The 17500-nt window shown below is 47.4% G+C and overlaps 2 protein-coding genes across 2 annotated transcripts in view; both read right to left on the bottom strand.

Moving 5' to 3' along the window:
* Positions 1 to 2422, bottom strand: part of myoz1b (myozenin 1b) — a gene marked incomplete at both ends in the record, with an annotated part of 12307 nt that extends 9885 nt beyond the window's left edge. The window contains one exon of the mRNA XM_083634760.1: positions 2338 to 2422. Coding sequence (XP_083490886.1) covers positions 2338 to 2422 — 85 coding nt within the window. The remainder of the gene's footprint in view (positions 1 to 2337) is intronic.
* An 8392-nt stretch (positions 2423 to 10814) lies between these two features.
* LOC310775060 (synaptopodin 2-like protein) overlaps positions 10815 to 17500 on the bottom strand; it is a gene marked incomplete at both ends in the record, with an annotated part of 11693 nt that continues 5007 nt past the window's right edge. The window contains one exon of the mRNA XM_083635151.1: positions 10815 to 13486. Within this exon, the coding sequence (XP_083491277.1) occupies positions 10815 to 13486 (2672 nt within the window). The remainder of the gene's footprint in view (positions 13487 to 17500) is intronic.

Raw genomic sequence — 17500 nt, 5'->3', positions numbered from 1 at the left:
TGTCAAGAGCCTTTAGCGGAAGCCTTTCTCGTTTTATGGTTTATGGAACATGCAGTTCATAAACGTTTGGAACGGAATAAATCAATGATAAACCGAAATTACGTACATATTGTCAGTTTAAATCTGTGTATGATTGTGAAAAATATGTTGTGATCTATTATAAGAGCCAGCGATCTCTGTGTGCACAGTTTCGTTCTGGGATATTACCACTACATATTGAAACAGGACGGTACATTGGAACAGAAGTAGATGAAAGACTATGTGGCTACTGTGAGCTTGGTGTAGTTGAGGATGAAACCCACTTTCTACTGTACTGCCCATTCTATGACGACCTAAGAAAAACACTCTTTGACAAAGTACCGTCACATGTAAGTCTGTCCCTGGATAGCGATATTGTTAAATTGTTATTTAATAACCATACATTTGCAATATCTAATTATATCCATAAAGCCTGGAACAGAAGGAAACATCTAACTTATGCTTAGTGGCACTGTAGATAGATCATACCAACAAGGTTTCAATTTGTCTTCATTTCTAAGCATTCTTCACGTGGTTTGTATTGTAAATTGCATCATCTTGTCTAGCCGCTAACATCCTCTTTTTCTTTTTCTTGCCCTCCTTCACTCTATCTTGAATAGTTAGGCCAAAAAAATTGTGTAGGTCTGATTGGAGTCATATATTGTATTTATACTGTTTATTATTTTGTGTCAGTGTGTTGGCACTGGAAAAATTGTTGTCTTTAAAATCCCGTAAGGGATGGGCTGCGTGCAGCCAGACACGAAAATAAAATATTAATTTATTCATTCATGCAGCACGGGCTGCAAAAACCAGATAGCCTACGTTCATTATCATTATAATGCCAAGGTATTCACTATTTGATACATTTTATGTGATCTAGCCCAGTGGTCGCCAACCACCGGGCCGCAGACCATCATTGCCTTTGGAACTTTGAACTTCTTCAGCTGCCGCAGAAAGTACATCCTCTGTTGTTCTTGGTGAGAGCTCTGATGTTCAGCTCACACTTCAGGTCCGGCTAATGGTGGTCCCCAGGATGCGGAAGGACTCCACAGTGTCAAGTGGGGAGTCGCCATGATGGGGGAGGGTGGGGCTGCTTTCCTCCTGTAGTCCATAACCATCTCCACTGTCTTTTGAGCATTGAGCTCCAAGTTGTTTTGACTGCACCAAGTCACGAGATGGTCAATCTCCTGCATGTGTACACAGACTGGGCTGGAGGCGGAGATGGACTGATGGCTGGAGGTGCAGCTGTTGGTGTACAGGGAGAAGTAGTATGGGGAGAGGACGCCACCCTGGGCAGCTCCGGTGCTGATGATCCGGGAGTCTGTGACATGCTCCCCCAGCCTCACGTGCTGCTTCCTGTTAGTCAGGAAGTCTATGGTCCATCTGCAGATGGACTCGGGCACGCCCAGCTGGGAGAGCGTGTCTAAGGCCGAGCTAAAGTCCACAAACAGGATGCTGGCGTAGGTTCCTGCAGTGTCGAGGATGGAGTGGAGGGCCATGTTTATGGCATCATCTACAGACCTGTTGAGTTGGGGGGGGGCTGCTGGGGAGGGGGGGGGGCTGAGATTGAGGGCGAGGGGAAGAGGGTTGGTGGGCTGGAGCAGATGAGAGGTGTCACAGGGGATGGGGTCAGGGCTGCGTTGTCTATCAAAGCGACAGAAGAACTCATTCAAGCTGGGTGTGGGTCGTCAGTGGAGTGCGGGGCAGATGGCTTATATTCTGTGATATGGGTGTAAAATGAGATATGAGAAATAAGATTTAGATGACATCTAAATCTTATTTCTGATATCTCATTTACACTCATAGTGCCCTTTACACACATACACACACACACACACACACACACACACGCACACGCACACGCGCACGCACACGCACACGCACACGCACACGCACACGCACACGCACACGCACACGCACACACACACACACACACGCACACACACACACACACACACACACACACACACACAAACACACACACTGTGCAGCTAGCAGAAACCAGAGAGTGAGACTTATAATTGGATATGACATTTACAGGATTGGATGAAATCACATGGGAGAGATAGAAAGGTCTTCGAGGGATGAGGGAGGGATGAGGATGAATGGGACTGGCAAAGTGTTACACCTGTGTGTGTGTGTGTGTGTGTGTGTGTGTGTGTGTGTGTGTGTGTGTGTGTGTGTGTGTGTGTGTGTGTGTGTGTGTGTGTGTGTGTGTGTGTGTGTGTGTGTGTGTGTGTGTGTGTGTGTGTGTGTGTGTGTGTGTGTGTGTGTGTGTGTGTGTGTGTGTGTGTGTGTGTGTGTGTGTGTGTCTCCTACCATCCTGGGTGACGTTGGACAGGTCGGTGATGATCTTATTGGCCTTCTTCCTCTTGTTAGGAGGGGCGGGAGTTGTCTGAGGCATGATGGCAGACTATTGGAGGGAACAGAGAAACGGAGACCGCAGTGCACCAATTATACACCAGCCTGGCTCAAACCGTAGCCTACTTGACAACATTAGTGTTTGTTCAATCTATAATTGTGATTTCTCATAACTTGTATCAAAGTAGCCTCAGAATTCGCTTATTTCACTTGTTGATCATAGTCTCAAAGGACCACCCCAATATGGCGTTGCAGGCACCACTAAAAATGGTTCTACAGTTGAAACCCGAAAACAGCTAAAGAATGCTGTTTTTGAGCTGAAATACAGCTCGAATTGCCCGTAGCGACTTGTGTGTGAGGCAAGTACTGTTTTATTGTGATTGCTACATGTATGAAGAGGCCATTTAGCTGAGCCTGCAACGCCATATTGGGGTGGTCCTTTGAGACTATGACCGAGTGTTCAAGGAGTGAAATAAGCGAATTCTGAGTCTAGTATCAAAGTAATGTAAATCTGAATCTTCCTAAACTTTTGGTTAATGGTCATGATCTCATGTATAATAAAAAATTGCCCAATATCACAATTCGGAAAGCATAATGTCAAGGAATTATACCCTTTTTAATCAAACAGAATCTCGATTTTACGATACTTTTCCAAAGATGAAGATGAGAAATAATTAAGAACAAACATTTTCAAATTCCCAATTCCACCAAAAATCAAAGAAAATCACTTAAAATTTCTTAATGGAATATATCCCTCTGGTGAATTTTGAAGAGATCGTTTTGGTTTTTGAAAATAACAATTGTTCGTTTTGTGATGAACTCATTGAAACAACAGAACATTTGTTTTATGAATGTATAAACTGTGATGGTTGGTATATTTATATGCAAGATGGAACACATGACTTAGCAATTAACACAATTATTATTTTTGGAAAGTTCCTTTTACATAAAAAAAGCATTTGAAAACTATTTTTTTGCCCTTTTTGCAAGGAACTGTGTCATAATTTCCTATCATTGACATGTATGAAGAAGAAAAAGAATGCTGTGAAACTCTGTGACTTAACAGAGGAAGTTAAACTTCCAGAGAACCCGTATAGGACTCTTAACCCCCCCCCTCCCCCCCTTCCTTCTGTGTCCCCTGTGTTTTGTAAGGGTTAAATTATGCTTGTCTGTTGTCTGGATTGGAAATGATACATTATACACAAAGAGAGAAAGAAAGAAAGAAAGAAAGAAAGAAAGAAAGAAAGAAAGAAAGAAAGAAAGAAAGAAAGAAAGAAAGAAAGAAAGAAAGAAAAGTTCCATGCTTTCTGCGCCTTAAAATAGTGTTTGTTTCAACTGACTACATTCAAACAGTGTTAGTTACTACTCACTGTAAAGCCCATCACCAATCTTGTATCAAAGCATGTTTAAACAAATGCTAAGACCCTATTCTCTCACGACAAAGGCAGGATGTCCGGTCAAAATAAGGCAGGTTGTCCGGTCAAAATAAGGCAGGATGTCTGGCCAAAATAAGGCAGGATGTCTGGTCAAAATAAGGAAGGATGTCCGGTCAAAATAAGGCAGGATGTCCGGTCAACATAAGGCAGGATGTTCGGTCAAAATAACGCAGGATGTCCGGTCAACATAAGGCAGGATGTCCGGTCAACATAAGGCAGGATGTCCGGTCAACATAAGGCAGGATGTCCGGTCAACATAAGGCAGGATGTCCGGTCAACATAAGGCAGGATGTCCGGTCAACATAAGGCAGGATGTCCGGTCAACATAAGGCAGGATGTCAGGTCAACATAAGGCAGGATGTCCGGTCAAAATAACGCAGGATGTCCGGTCAACATAAGGCAGGATGTCCGGTCAACATAAGGCAGGATGTCCGGTCAACATAAGGCAGGATGTCCGGTCAACATAAGGCAGGATGTCCGGTCAAAATAACGCAGGATGTCCGGTCAAAATAAGACAGGATATCCGGTCAAAATAAGGCAGGATGTCCGGTCAAAATAAGACAGGATATCCGATCAAAATAAGGCAGGATGTCCGGTCAACATAAGGCAGGATGTCAGGTCAACATAAGGCAGGATGTCCGGTCAACATAAGGCAGGATGTCCGGTCAAAATAAGGCAGGATGTCCGGTCAACATAAGGCAGGATGTCCGGTCAACATAAGGCAGGACCTCCGGTCAAAATAACGCAGGATGTCCGGTCAACATAAGGCAGGACCTCCGGTCAACATAAGGCAGGATGTCCGGTCAAAATAACGGGGGTATCTGCTCATTTCCATGTCCCTGTGCAGTTGCATCTGACTGGAAAATAAACGATTCGAATCCTAGCTAGCTAGATGCTGAGCAGAAATGGAAATTGGACAAGATATTTGTATTTATTTATACATTTATTTTAGTGTCGTGATTGTTTGAATACCATCGAACTTCCGGTCTGAAGCGTTTTTTTGTTGGTTTGTTTGTTGTTTTGTTTGTTTGTTTGTTTGTTTGTTTGTTTGTTTGTTTGTTTTTTGCTTTCGAAGATGACAACTTCCTCTGTCCAAATCTTAATTGGTTGAAGTACAGACCGTCTCTGGAGCCTTCAAAGATTCTGAAAGAGATAGACTGGCTTGAGAGACCCAGATCTAAGACCCAAATAGGCTACTCAAAGAGTAGCCTATTTGGCCAAGTCTATTCACCTTATGTTCCAACACAGGGGTCAGCCAGTTACTTCCTATTGTGTTTACACTTCCTGTGACAGTACAGTATTAGTGACCAGGTAAAACAGACTGTGTTTTGAACAGGAAGTCTTAACACAAGTGGGTCAAGTGGGCGGGGCTACATAAGGTGAATAAGGTGCTACATTAACATGTAGCAAGAGCCAGCATCAAGACAAATTTGATACAATAAAAACTAAATATTATGTATATTTTAGGAGTTATTAGTTTATGGTGGTCTTCTAAAGCAATTCCCATACTCTAGCAAGCTACAGCATAACCTCACTAGGAACCCTAATTAAGTGAAGCATAGTTTGCTGATTCACCAGCATAGCCCCTGCATGATACCCCTGAGGACACTTATTCCCCATGGCAGCTCGTGTCTCTCTTGACTAACTACTCAGATGGGGGCTAGCAGTGTGTCACTGTCTATTGCACAGGGTCGAAAGCAATTATGTAAGGCTGGAGGTGAGTCCCAGTACAAGAGAAGGGGCCCATCCATAGGGAGACAGTTAATGTAATTGCTTTTCATCAGCTGTAATTGAAGCTCACTTCCTAGCCTGGGATTCAATCCTGCGCCAAGCTATTTTTATATACCCATGTTCTACAGCACAGCATTGAGGGGGACTGTCACCAGCGCGAGTCACACACACACACACACACACACACACACACACACACACACACACACACACACACACACACACACACACACACACACATGACAGACGTAAAGGCACAGGCACAAACACAGACACACACGTGGACGCTCACATCCAAAATGGCTTTGTAAATAGGAGACACTGGCCATGGATTAAATGGGAGATTACAGGCGTTTTGGAGATTCTGGGAATTTGTTTCTGGGAATGACGGTGGGAGGCTGATGGAGGCTAAGAGGAGCAGCGTGAGGGCCTGGCTCCTGTTACCGCCCGGTGGGCAGAGGGGCGCTCCTGTCCCCCACGGCCCGGCCTGTTTTAGCTGCAGATAAATCTCCGGGGACAGCTGAGGAGGAAGAGTATCAGTCAGCACATTCCCAAATGCACACATCCATCCATTCCCAAGAAGCGCCCTGCTCCTGCACTAAAAACCCGCTGCACTGGGCCACATTCCTCACCTACCACAGCTTTAGGTAAGAGCTGGTGGCGAGGAGCTGTGAGAGAGGAAATTCATTCACCTTTTGTTTATTTGCCATTCAAGCCACTGATTGGCTCTAAAGTTGTGAGGCGGCAATATGTTTGTCAAATGTGTTTGTGATTTAGAAAGAGTTTAATAACAGCAGCTAAGCTCGAGGAGACCAAAGAATGGCAACCAGTCACTTCTGTAATGGTGGGTTGAGCATCTTCGTCTAATTGCTTCATTCATGAATGTATCAATTGGCATATGCCTCTACACAGGATACAGAACATGATACACCACCGACGGGACGGGGGCTCCTCTGGCAGGGCCTTGCCAACATGTGTCGGCCACAGCAATCAAAGGTATCAGAGTATAAAATGTCTCCTTAAAGCCCAAAGAGGATTCAGAGTTATTTGACAAGTCGGTTACCAGCAGCACTGGGTAATCCGTCAACATGTGCGGCATGTATGACAGAGAACGTGTTTATGTATGTTATTCATGCTGTCACACGCTTTCTTGGATGCCTTACCTACGACCCAGGTATCCACCGAAAGAGAAGTGGCAGGTCCCCAAAAAGGTCCCAGAACAGGTGGGGGTCAGAAGACGAAGTAGATTCCCCAGGTAGATTTTGAGTCCCAGAGGCTGTGTCTTACTGACTGCCCTCCTCTACGCCCCAGAGAGAGTGAAACCCTATCGGTAGGGCTGTTGCAGGGCTATGGACCAGGCCTGGGGGGGGGGGGGGGTGTCAGGGTGGGTTGACTAGGGTGGATAGGGGGAGGGAGGGGGTGGGGTTCAGAGTTCAGAGGTTGGTAGGATGACTGATACTGTCTTGCAGATGCTCCTCTGGGCTTAGCTATCTATAGACCAACAGCAAGGAAGGGACTCAGCTGAGTACTGGAGCTCTACAGTCATCTGCCAAGGTGCAACATGCTCAGGCATATAGGACCTTTTGTTGGGGAAGATCTTCCAGCTTGTGAACCGCAGCATCCTTCCCACCGCACCTTCCGGGAATGAAGAAGATAATTTCAGGACAGAGAAGATCTTGTCATGTGACATTCTTGCTCTGTCTTTCCCTGACCTGTCACTCAGGTGTACACACCTTATTGTTGGGTTGAAATTTGCAACTATACTTGTCTCGTTGTGAATCATTGGTGTAAACTGGGCTGAAGGGCCAGGGTTTCAAGTTGACCTCTCCCACGGGCCTGATTATTTTTTTTTATGTATTTTTAAGGTCTTTCTTTCTCAATTCTCATTTCCATGATTCCGTCGGTGATTCTGTTATCACAGAATCTATAGCTACAATAACGCAGGCCTCAATCTGTCACTGGTCCGCACTGGACCCCGTCACAAAAGACAGTTGTCACCAGGCCTAACAACTTTTCTGGGGGAAATCCTGCAAGGGCAATAGTGGTTTTTGTTGATGTGTTTCCCTTCCCTGCCCCGCTCCCCCTTTTCCTGGGTCTTTCTGCACCCAGGTTGAGATGACCAAGTTCAGGCCTAGTCTGTGCTTACCAGCGTCAGTCTGTGTCCTCATCTCACTGACTGACCAGCGAGAGAGATTTTTCCAGCATTGGAGTTTGTTTTAATATAATCCCCTGCCATTTTATTGTATCTGTTAATCTTTTATCCAACCAGAGACATCAGTGAATAAAAAATAATAATAAAAGAATAGCAAGAAAACAACAGCAAAGGAACTATTCTTATAATGGCCATAATAACAACCCTGAAATGTTCAAAGCGAGCCACAGAAGATTGAAAATGGCCTGACCCACCCCTCAACTCTGACCCTTGACCCCAAACGCTCATGTCATTCTTTTGACCCACAAACATGGTGCGAGCAAAGAGTCTCTTTTGGCTGAGCGACGAGAGGAGGTGGACACTTCCCCTCCACTCGCAATCACATTGTAATAAAGCCATCAGAATTAAGCGTTTAAGAGTTTAATCACTGGGCCAAATAGCTGGAGATTAACGGCTCCAAAAATAGGTGAAATAGGCTGTGCATGTGTGTGTGTGTGTGTGTGCGCACGCTCACACGTGCATGAAACCGAGTGTACACTTGAGAAGGAGAAAGAGGGAGAGTGATTGAGAAGGAGGGAGAGAGGAAGAGGGGAGAAATAGAGACTGATGATGTGGCCAAGTGCTTCTTCAGTCATTGCTATACGAGGGATCAGCCGATCAGCATTTTGGTAAACAAACCGCATCACTGGGGGCAAACGGCAATAGGACCCTATGGAGCCAGCCTTGCGTGCTCACTCTAGGCCCGGCTGTGCGGTTTACATTTTAACAACTGCGACAGTTCACACAACTTTACCACGACATCCATATTTATACATCAAACTCTTGAGCTACTTCTGCTCTCACTCAGAATGTCAAAATGTAAGCAATGTCATGTAAAGTTTTTGAGATATTAACGTTTGCTTGGCACAACTCATACTAGTTAACTACTGTGGGCTTCCGCATTTCTGGGGAATTTGTTGTTGTTGTGACGTCACGCCGATTCGTCCTATAGGTGCAGCTTCAGGATGTATCTTTCAAAATACCAATAACCTACACTGTTGAAAAAACGAGTATGTTCACTGGAGGGCAAGGCGCTTCCTACGTTGTGCCCTCCACTAACACAGCAGTAGACCGACGGACCTGAACAGGACTAAAGTTAGCTGCTAAAGTTAGCACCATCTGCCACCTGATCCCACTTAGGGGTCATAGGTTAGATGTGGCCAAGGTCGGGTTTCACAGCACGACCAGGTTCCTGTCATTACTGTAAACCACTTTGCAACGTAGCCCAAGAATCCTACAAGACCATTTCCAACTGTGATTAATTATTGTAGAATTAGGATGTATGATTTTAATCAAAATGAATTAATTGAATTAGGTGTACGCAGTGGACTGTGTGCTGTCACTTTAGATGTTTGTATGTATGTAAATCAATAAAACAATATTGAATCAAAGGGAATCCATTTGTCTTCCCCTAGGGTACTTATTATTGTTAAGCATTTTACCAGTGTAATATTTATGAGACTACGGAGTGGACAGCAAGTCTGCATGCTAATGCCTATAGTGCCTCCCTGTGGTGAAAGTTCATAAAAAGACTGCATCAATGATCTCTGAGCTTTCTTTTGATTCAGAGGCAACGATTCAGCCATCAGTGAAGTCAGAATAAGTTTGTGAGTGAGAAAGAAAGAAAGAAAGAAAGAAAGAAAGAAAGAAAGAAAGAGAGAGAGGAGGAGATACAGAGGGCTGGTGTGAGGCGTGGGTGACACAGGAAGAGACAGCATGACAGCTGAGGTGAGTCACGTCTATTTTTATTCAGCCGTGTGTCTATGTGGCAAAAGAATCACTGCTAAACAGACTTGTCACATTGCTTTTTTTCCTATCAGCAGATCAGAAATCCAGTCTAAATGCCTCCCCAAAAACAGTGCTCCTCACCTTGTGAAAAACCACAGAAGAAGAAAACAACAAAGCGCACACCGCAGAGTGCAACTACAAACATGACACTCGCAATCATCAAACACAAATCCTGACAGGTTCTCACTTGTAATATATGATGGTTTCATCAAAATGTCCTTTTCATCTTTCAAAAAAAATGTTAGAAAGAAGTTACTGTCCACATAGTACGTGTAATTGATTGCTACTTGTCTGACTAAGATATATTGTAATGAGCAATGTGTCTTGCTCTAAATTGTATGATGTATTTGGTGTGTGTGTGTGTGTGTGTGTGTGTGTGTGTGTGTGGGTGCTTGCGTGTGTGCGGGGGTGGGGGGATGGATGAGTGGCTGGGTGTGTATGGCGTAAGTGTATTGTCTGTTTTGCCGTTTTGATGTCTTGGGTCCCCTACCATAAGCATTTCTTGCTTCTTTGGGGTCTACCTTTCATGTGCCCTACATTGTGTACTGTATTCAACTGTGAATCTGCATGTGCCTTTTGGATGCATGAACAAAAATAAATACAATACAAATACAAATATAACAATAAGTAATAGTGTAGTAGTAACGTGACATGAAATGGCACCTTTTCTGATATGATATGGTTGGGAAGGAAACAGGTAGGATGTACACTCAGTATACCGATTTAAGCTAAGTCAAATCCCCACCTGTTACAGTTCAGTCTCGAACATCTCTATTTTTTGAGTTTCTCCTGTCCTCTCCATCTTTATTCTCATCTTCAGCTATTCTCTCTCCACAGGCTTGTCTTTTGCACATCCTCCATTCTTCGGTCTATTCAAACATAGTTCCTTAACATTCACGTTTAAAAACTATTTACAGAAAACAACTTTATTTCAGTTGTCCTCAACATCCTCAACAGCCTTTCAATTTGCCACCGATTTCCTTTTTTTTTTTTTTACCTGGCCTTTCTTGGGTTTCCACAATATAAAACATTTCCTTAACAAAACACAGTGTTCCCTTTAATGATGATCAAATGCAATAACAAATGTGTTGAAGTAGACAAGGTTACATGAAACTGATACAATGTGCTATGTGTGTCAGATCCAAACTGATGATCAAAAACATGTGATTGATTAAATCCTAAACCTCAACGCCGAATAACAACTCTACAAGTACTGAAAACACATGGACTCTGCTCTCTGTTGTTCCCTTAGTGCAGCAGCTGGTCACTTTATTGTGTCCAGTGTCTTTTCAGTGCATATTGAATCCAGGGCGCCAGACGCAGGGTTGCAGCCCCAGGTTGGAAGTGCTGAACCTGGGCCTGGGTCCCCTGGCTGGTTGGGTGCTGCTGGATACGGGCCGAGGGACACCAGCAGGGCCCAGTGGACTCAGATCCGGAGCGCTCTTAAACTGCCTGTTGGCCTGAGCGGTGCTGGAGGGCTGCAGGTGGGTGAAGGTAGGGACTGGGAGTGGATTGGAAGCCAGGGTGGGGAGCTGAGGGAGGGGGGCGGTAGGGGCAGGGGGAGGCGGGGGAGACAGCGGGGAGGGGGCCCACTGAGGCTGGTAGAGTGGAGGGGAAGTGACATCAGAGCGCCACAGCGGCTCTCCTAGTGTTGTGGCCGAGCGAGGCACTATCACTTTAAGGGCGGGGCCTGTGGCTGTGGGAGGGGGCGTTGAGAAGCGCCTCACCTCGCATACTCGAGCTGTCTTCATCGGTAGCTGGGAGGTGTTCTGGGGAGTCCCGCCCCCGTAGCTGAACAGAGAAGAGTTGAGCTGGTATGGCTGATGGCTCATAATGTCCACAGCCTTGATGCCCCCTTTCTTCCCAGCACCTTTAGATCCACCTGCCCGCTCCACCTCTGCTGCCTTTTGTGGCTTCTGGGCCTTGAGAGGGCAGGAGGGTGAGAGCAGGGGGTTGTAGCTGATCGGAGGTGGAGCACGGATGTTGGGGGAGTACTTCCAGGCAGCAGGGAGGGAGGGCGTGGGCGAGGGCTCCCTCGTCTGGGCAGGGGAGTAGGGTGCCGCAGCGACGGAAGGAGCTCGCTCCTCCATGTAGCGATCCATCCGGCTCTGCCTGCGGGCGAACAGCTGCCCTCCCTTGCCCCCCAGCTGTGGCACCTGCGGGGCCTGCGGTTTGGGCGCTACAGGAGGAGGTCTGGGCCCCCGTTGGGCCTGCATGAAGTTACAAGCCTCGGCCCCCAGCCTCAGCCAGTCCTCCTCGGGCCCCGACTCGTGCCCGGCCTCCCCGCCGGCCCCGGCCCCACATCCTCTCTGCCCCACAGAGCTCAGGCCCGTCGTGGTGTGCTCGTTCATGTTCTGGAGCATGGACAGCAGGGCCGGGTTCGGGGAAACGTCCTTGTTCTGCACCGAGCAGAACATGGGCTTCTTGCTGCTGCGTCGACGGGCCTCCGCCAGGATGCCGGTGCGAGCGGCGGGAACGGAGATGCGCTGCTCACGTGTCGCCAGCGAATCAGAAGCCTGGGGAGGCACTGCTGCTGGCGCGGCAGCGTTTGGAATCGCAGTGCCCGTCATGTTGATATAGGGGTTGAAGGACAGAGGTGGAGGAGGTTGGGCCTGGGCCGGAGGATGGGGAGGAGGAGGGGACAGCTGTGCCTGGATGTAGACCTGGGCAGGACCAAGGGGGTGTGGGGGTGAGAAGGAAGGAGCAGACATGCCAGGAGTGGGAGGAGGATAGTTAGGACCAGGAGGAGAGTGAAACAGCTGTGGGACTGAAGGGGGAAAGGGCTGGGCAGGTGATGGATAGAGCAGAGGAGCAGCAGGAGAGAGAGGTGGAGCGGCAGAAGGAGAGAAAGGGGTGGAGGGAGGAGAGAAGGGGGAGGCGTGCACTGAGGACTGAGGAGAAAATGGCGGTAGGTTAGTGGGAGCTGAGGCCAGAGAGGAGGCAGGCGAGAGCGCCGAGGGAGGAGAGTGGACAGAGGGGGGAGTGTGAACAGAGGAGTTGTTGCTATTTCTCGGAGCGATGTAGAGCGAGGTGCTAGACACCGCTCTCCTGGCATCTGGCCCCGACGGCTGGCGAGGAGGCGGGATGGTCACCATGGTAACGACGGGTTTGGTCACCGTGGTTACAGCGGCGGGTTTGGGTTGGGGAGCGCGGAACGCCACGGGGGTAACGGACGCACGAGCAGCGGCAGGGCCGGGGGTGAAGGGGCGCGCGGTGCAGTTCAGAACACTCCCCGGATTAGGACTAAGGTTGATGTTCAGGTTCTGATCTGAGTCTATGTTTTGGTTAGGGTTAAAATTCAGATTAGGATTGGGGTTGCCATGGTGTCCATTTTGATTTGGAAGGAGTGTCTGAGAGGGCGGGCTCAGAACAACACTAGCCCGGCTCACAGCTACTGACCCCCCATTGGTCATAGCCACAGCTGGGGGAGACATGTAGGCGGGGTTAGAAGCAGGGTGGGTACTGATAGGTCGCTTCGTGCCGCCGCTCTCCAGCCTCGAGCCTTGATAGGCCGAGCCGCCCAACCCTGATACCGCCAACCCTGGACTCTGATAGGTTGAGATGTCCAGCCCTGGACTGTGATTAGTTGTTGGAGTAGTCGGTGTGGTTGATGGGCAGGCGGAGCTTCTCCTGTCCAGCAGGTCTAGGTAGCCACTATCCCACGTCGGGTCAAAGGACGCCGAGAACCCCTCTTCCTCAACATCTGAGCCACTTAGAAAAGAGCTTCCCCCTTCCTCCTCTGTCTCCCCTCCTGTCTCTCCCTCTGTCTCCCCTCCCTCTCCCTCCGCCTTGCCAAAGCAGGTCAGCGTGTACTTCTTGGCCCTCTGCCGGCGTTTCTTGAACATAAGCACTCCTTTAGAGTTGGGGTTGGGAGCATCAGTCAGCAAAGAGGCGATAGAGCGGCATTTGGTACGCGCCTCTTTCACCTGCTTCTCCACCACACTCTCCCCACGGTGCAACTCTGACAGAGAGGAAGAGAGAGAGAGCGAGAGAGGGAGGGAGGGAGAGAGAGAGGGAGGGAGAGAGGGAGGGAGAGAGAGAGAGAGAGGAGAGAGAGAGGGAGGGAGAGAGAGAGAGAGGAGAGAGAGAGAGAGAGAGAGAGAGAGGGAGGGAGAGAGAGGAAGAGAGAGGAGAGAGGGGGGGGAGGGAGAGGAGAGAGAGAGGAAGAGAGAGGAGAGAGAGAGGAAGAGAGAGGAGAGAGAGAGAGAGAGAGAGAGGGAGGGAGAGAGAGGAAGAGAGAGGAGAGAGAGAGGGAGGGAGAGAGAGAGAGAGGAAGAGAGAGGAGAGAGAGAGAGAGAGGAAGAGAGGGGAGAGAGAGAGAGGAAGAGAGAGAGAGAGGGGGGGAGAGGAGAGGAGAGAGAGAGAGAGAGAGGGGGGGAGAGGAGGGGAGAGAGAGAGAGAGAGGGGGGGGGCAGAAAAACAGAGAGCAGGTTATGAGACTTTTGATGAATACATAAGACGCAGGCAACGGAAATGACACCTCAGCGACTCCGAGTGGAGCCTGATTTATGCAAGTATTGTCTCAGTGAGGAGCTGGTTTGAGGATTACCAGCGACGGGAGGAGAGTGTGCTGTGGATTTAGAACAACCAATTCCGACTGCTCTCCAATGTTGAGTCACACGTCCAGGAAGGTGACATCAGGGCATCTGTGTTGCGTGTGTGTGTGTGTGTGTGTGTGTGTGTGTGTGTGTGTGTGTGTGTGTGTGTGTGTGTGTGTGTGTGTGTGTGTGTGTGTGTGTGTGTGTGTGTGTGTGTGTGTGTGTGTGTGTGTGTGTGTGTGTGTGTGTGTGTGTGTGTCTGTATCTCTGCTGAGTGTAAGGCTATTTAAGTCTTCTTTAGTATCTCGCCTCATCTCACATGAACATCCTCACAAACTTACTACTGTAACTGCACTCAGTCACACATCCACATTCTGTATCACTTCCATACATTGACAAAAACAGTTGCCTTTACCAAGATACAACAACCAATACAGGAATAAGACAAATCAGACTATCAAACTTCATTATAATGTATTTCAGTTTCCAAGGAAATCAATGTCACCCTCAACCGGGGGAGAAGTAATCTGCATCATGCATCTCTAGAAAACCATCATAAGATGCACAGGTGGAGTGATACCTCAGTATTAGCTAAATGTCTCACCTATCATTAGTAGGGATAGGTATCGTTTAAAAAAATACGATATCAGATACCGATGCCAGTAGAGTACTTGATTCAATTAATTTATTTTATGTTTTGGTCAACTCCATCACATACACCGTGCTTGACTTCACCATCACAGACTGTATGGGTTGTAACTGCTGCGATAGTAGGCCAATCACACGTCGCATTAAATCGAAGAAGGCTTGTGGTGATTGGCTGCAAACAAAACCTTTTTTTTTCTAGATCTGTGTAGAAAAAGGATGGAATGCAGGGATCGCTTGACTGGAGAAGTTTCAATACTTGGTACTGGGTTATTTCGGTCGATACCTAGTACCGATACCCAGCCCTAATCATTACCGTCAGTCACCAACATCAGTCAAGTCCACTCAATCAAATACCAACAAACATTAACAAGATTTAACATACAACTTTCACAACTGCTTGAACTGTAATAACTTACTATAGTGCAAAAAAAAGTATAATAACGAATTCTGATTCATCTGGAGAGAAAGAAACATCCACTTCAAACGGTATAGTTCCAGTTCCAGTTATTCTGCATGTAAATTGAGTTACATGTGTGAGCAAATATGTCTCTTACCTGCGTACACAGTGTATGGGACTGTGTGTCCACACAGGTCAAACCCCGAAGGAGATGTGAGGTCCCTCATCTCGCAAGTGTGTGTGTGTATATCCCTGTATAACCTCCCTCACGTCACACACCCACACACACGCAGCAGTGGAGAGTTTCCAGTGCTACTCTGACTGACCGTTTAGTCTCTCCCTCTGTCTTCCCCTTCTTCTCTCAGGCCACGGCCCATGTAAAGACCTTTGTCTCTATCCAGCACAACCCAAACCAACACATGATGTCAGCCCACTATTCCTGTCTGTCTGACAGGCATCAAGCACCTGTCCCACACACACACACACACACACGCACGCATGTCGTACACACACATTCGCAGGCACCCACACACACACACACACACACGCACGCACGCACACACACGCACACACACACACACACACACACACACACACACACACACACACACACACACATGCACACGCACACGCACACGCACACACAATGACACAGTGTCTAAGCATCCTCGGGTGAGGAGTCTCCCTGTCCTTGTGTGTGTGTGTGTGTGTGTGTGTGTGTGTGTGTGTGTGTGTGTGTGTGTGTGTGTGTGTTACTAAGGCCAGTTATAGGTTATAGAGAACAACTTGCTCATAACTCTTTGCTGATCTGCCATTCTCTGCTGTTGCCACTTCACTCCAGACCCCTAACTACTGCTGTCGCCCAACTCTATACCACAGCCAACAATGCCATATCCAAAGCCCACGGCAATATGTGTGTGTGTGTGTGTGTGTGTGTGTGTGTGTGTGTGTGTGTGTGTGTGTGTGTGTGTGTGTGTGTGTGTGTGTGTGTGTGTGTAATGTGAGAAAGGACAGTTCCCCAGCCACCTCAATCAACAGTCTGTCCCTATTGTCCCCCCCGTCACGTACTATAGCAAAGCCCTAACCTGAGCCCTTCAGTCCCGGCTCTGGTAGTAGAGGACAGGTCTCTCATTACGATAACGTCTATTCAGTGCACAACTCAGTCACTGCATAGGTATTCCATTTGATCATCACCATCACTTAATCATTATTCACTGTCTACTTGTGTGAAAAGCGTGAGTTACTGTCATAAAAATGATGAGCTAAGAAGAAAGCTGATAGCACAGTGGTAATCATAAACCTGGTTCTGACATGTTGTGAGCACATGTAAGTGCATGAACATCCAGCACCTGAAATCACACACACACACACACACACACACACACACACACACACACACACACACACACACACACACACACACACACACACACACACACACACACACACACACACACTCTTGTGAACACACAGGAACACACGCGCACATGCACAACATATTCAGCTGTGTGGCTCTGTAAGTCGGAGTTATGTCCAGTCTGTCCATGAGAAGTATCAATGCCTATAAATACAGCCAGTGAGGCAAATGCTCAGAATACTGACAGAGGAGATAGACTGCTGTTGCGGGGGGGCAGAAGAGGGCTGGTGGGTGGTGGGGTGGTGTATATCTGGTATATCTCACCCCACCGTGGCCAACTCCTCTGCCTGCAAATCAAGCTTTGGAGGAGGCTCCAGTTACGGCAAACGTCCACTAGAGGGCAATCTAGCTGTAGATTTTAACCTGCAACATTAGGCACAGCAAACAGCTGTTGATGCCGGATAAACACCAAGGGAATCCTATCTAATCTATCTAATCTGATCCTAATCTAAATCAAAAAGTTAAATCACTGTACTCCATTAGGTGCATATAGTTTCTGTTCAAAAACACAAAAAATAACAATGGGGATTTCCCCCGTCTTTATTTTTTGTTTTTTGCTCCAAGTGAAATGTGTTATGGTTTTGCTCCAAGTGAAATGTTTTATGGTCACTCACGATTCAGGAGGTCACTGGTTGGCTTGGTTCCAGCCTTAAAAGTCATTATATAACCATTTTTCGAAAAATGTCTATGGAGAAAATGAATGGAGAACTCACTTGGGCAAGAGATGGGCAAGAGATGTCACGTGACTGTTCAGCTCTATTGGGCATTAAGGTTAGTTAAAATACCAGGGAGAGCCAATCAGAGGCAGAGTAGGACGGGCTATTCCTTCGCCATAGTAGGACGTGCGCTGCTGGACTACAGTATGTGTAGCATTAACATAAATATATCATTGTCAAAATAATTAGTTGCCTCTATCTCACGCTAGTGTTTCTCAAAATGACAGGAGGACGTTGCCGCTTTTCAACCCGCTTTGTA

The sequence above is a fragment of the Poromitra crassiceps genome (assembly GCF_964638095.1).
Source record: "Poromitra crassiceps genome assembly, chromosome: 4".
Lineage (NCBI taxonomy): Eukaryota > Metazoa > Chordata > Actinopteri > Beryciformes > Melamphaidae > Poromitra > Poromitra crassiceps.
This window is presented reverse-complemented; position numbering and strand designations above follow the sequence as displayed.